This window comes from Topomyia yanbarensis, chromosome 2 (assembly GCF_030247195.1).
Source record: "Topomyia yanbarensis strain Yona2022 chromosome 2, ASM3024719v1, whole genome shotgun sequence".
NCBI lineage: Eukaryota > Metazoa > Arthropoda > Insecta > Diptera > Culicidae > Topomyia > Topomyia yanbarensis.
In genome coordinates, this window is record NC_080671.1 from 245,282,156 (window position 1) to 245,285,293 (window position 3,138).

Consider the following 3,138-nt stretch of genomic DNA (forward strand, 5'->3'; position numbering starts at 1 on the left):
TGCAAGAACTTGCTCTGTTGCAATCTGCTTGGGACGCTCCTGTGCCGTCACTGCTGGAGAAAAAATGGACACAATTTTATGACCAGTTAAGCAGACTTTCGGAGCTACGAATCAACAGGTTTGCTTTCATTCCAGATTGGGTTAGCATTCAACTACACTGCTTTGCCGATGCCTCTGAATTAGCGTATGGAGCCTGCTTATATATGTGCTTATATGTACGTGCAGTGGATTCAGCAGGAAATGTGCGCATCGAGTTATTATCTTCCAAGTCCCGTGTCGCTCCACTGAAAAGATTAACACTCCCACGATTAGAACTCTGTGCTGCAAAGAAAGCTGCTTGCCTGCATGCGAAGGTAGTAAAGGCACTTGATTTAACTGGCTGTAGGTGTACCTTTTGGTCTGACTCCACCATTGTGCTACATTGGTTAAATGCTCTTCCAAACACTTGGAAAACTTTCGTGGCAAACCGTGTTTCAACTATTCAAACTCTTAGCCATGGTCATTGTTGGCACCACATCGCTGGCAAGGAAAACCCGGCTGATCTAGTTTCGCGCGGAATGTCAGTTGATGAATTCCTCAGCAGCGGGTTGTGGAAAAGTGGGCCACCCTGGTTGCTTTCTTCTGAGGAATTGTGCACTTCTCTTACCCAGAATGTGAATTACACAGATGAAGAATTGGAAACTCGAAGGCTGGTGTATACCGTCGTTGCAGAACCGGAACCCAATTCTCTGTTTGCGCTACGATCTTCGTTGGAGCCCCTTTTGCGTATCGTGGCATATTGTATTCGATTTTCCCGTAATTGTCGCACGTCAGTTGAACGCAATCGAACCCCATTTCTAACCGTAGAAGAGTTTTCAACCACAAAGCTGGCGTTGGTTAAATTGGTTCAAGCCGAATGTTTCGGAGACGAACTCAAAAATTTGCGCAATCATCGATATGTCAACAAAAGCTCTAAGCTTAAACTGCTTCGTCCTTACGTGGATAAACAAGGCATCATCAGGGTTGGTGGTCGTCTACGTCATTCAAGTCAGGAATATACTAGCAAACATCCAACGATTCTACCGAGTGTACACCCATTCACCCGAATACTGGTTGACTATTATCATCGTAACAGTTCACGGAGGACGTCAACTAACTTTGGCAACGATGAGAAAGGAGTTTTGGCCCATACATGGCAAAAGAGTGGTTAATGCAGTATTACGAAAATGTTATCGTAACCCAGTGCCCGTTCAACAACCCACAGGCCAACTGCCAGCCCCACGTGTGCGGCCGAGTAGGCCATTCTCGATTGTAGGTGTGGATTACTGCGATACTTTTTACTTAAAGCCGCCATGTCGGCGTGCAGCCGCACCCAAGGCATATATCGCGGTCTTCGTTTGTTTTGCAACAAAAGCGATGCATCTGGAAGTCGTCAGTGACTTATCGACTGTCGGATTTTTGTCTGCCTTTCACCGCTTCATTGGGCATCACTCAGACAATGTGAAAAATTTTGCAGGCGCCAAACACGAACTTAACGAACTCTACCGCATCCTGAATGATGAGACAAGCCAAAGATGCATCGGAACCGAATTCTCACAACAAGGAATCTCGTGGCAATTTATTCCACCTAGAGCTCCTAATTTCGGCGGATTATGGGAGGCAGCCGTTCGCTCCGTTAAAACTTCGCTAAAACGAGAAATTGGTACGCGTCAACTGTCACTAGAAGATTTCTCCACGCTTCTGGTCCAAATAGCTGCTGCCTTAAACTCAAGGCCACTCGCTCCACTGTTTGATGATCCCTCGGACTTTGATGCTCTCACGCTGGCCCGTTTTTTGATTGGCACACCTATGAAGGCTCTACCAGAACTCGATCTTCGAAGCATCCCCACAAACTGCCTGACCCCCTACCAGCAACGACAGCAAATGTTTCAACAGTATCGGCAGCGATGGAGCAGAGAGTACCTCACCGAACTTCAAACAGTCAGCAAGAATCTTCAGCCAACCTTAATTCGTGTTAGTAGCATCGTAGTACTACGAGAGGATAATCAACCACCTTTATGTTGGCCCTTGGCAAGGATCATCGAGGTTCATCCCAGCACGGAAGGCGTAGTAAGAGTGGTAACACTAAAAACCATCAACGGAGTACATAAGCGACCAGTATGCAGAATTTGCCCTTTACCGTCCCATCAGGAAGCCGACAATCAAAAGGAATATGCAACAGAGAAGTAACAAATTAATTCATGTTAGATTTTAAGTGCATTGTTTTACGTAATATTGTGATTGTATTTGTTGAAGCTAGTTCAAGGGAGGCAGTAATGTTGGGGTATAGGCAAGGTGCGGAAAACTCGCTCATCGCCATGAGCGTACATGAATTTGTTTCCTTATACATCGTCGGGGGTTTACGCTCTCGTTAAAAAGATACAGACCCACACAACTCGTTTCGCATCACACCGTATGCGATTACGAAGAGAGAGAGAGAATCGGAAATCGCAAAATTTTTTAACGCGTTCCGCATTGCCGATGCAGTGAGTCAATGAGTGCCATCGAACAAATTCGGCAGCGAACATGTTCGTTCGGAAAAATGATCCAAATCTTCGTGCGCAATCCAGAAACATTACGATTGAAATAAATGGCTGTGTCCGCCTGGACACCGCACGGAGTGGCAATTTCTGCTGTTTAGGTTCGACTCGCAGTCATTTGCTTGCTGCGTGTTAATTTTATCATGCGCTATATGTTATCGCTCGAGTTGTACTCTACCACTGTATGTACAAATGCCGTACTTGCGATGTAGACAAGATGTGTGGTAATGTACATTAGTTTAGATTTGTTTGGATTTAGTTTAATTTTCAATGTTCAGGCGCGTTCGGCTCCTTTCGTGCGCTACATTCGAGAGGAAACTTAGATTTGTCTTCTTTTCTATCTCGAAATAAATCTAAATAATCTCGAAAGTTGTGCGTTTTATAGCGTATCATTGCGCGAATATAGCTCACTACTTCCGGTGATATGCATTTGCATAGAATTGACAAAATATCGATTGTCGTTGATCAATTTTCTTGTTTTTAACTGTAATGATAATATCTTTGGCTTCAATCATATGTTTATCTACGTTTAGGTGGTTTTGGCTTGAGACGAAGCTGGCCTAGGTTATAACTCAAATAA

General features: G+C 44.6%; 1 protein-coding gene across 1 annotated transcript; it reads left to right on the forward strand.

Annotated features, from left to right (window-relative positions):
• Positions 1 to 1,395: 1,395 nt before the first annotated feature.
• On the forward strand, positions 1,396 to 2,208 carry LOC131680200 (uncharacterized). The gene has a single exon (XM_058960920.1). The coding sequence runs from the start codon at positions 1,396 to 1,398 to the stop codon at positions 2,206 to 2,208; it is 813 nt and encodes a 270-aa protein (XP_058816903.1).
• The last annotated feature ends 930 nt before the right edge of the window (positions 2,209 to 3,138 follow it).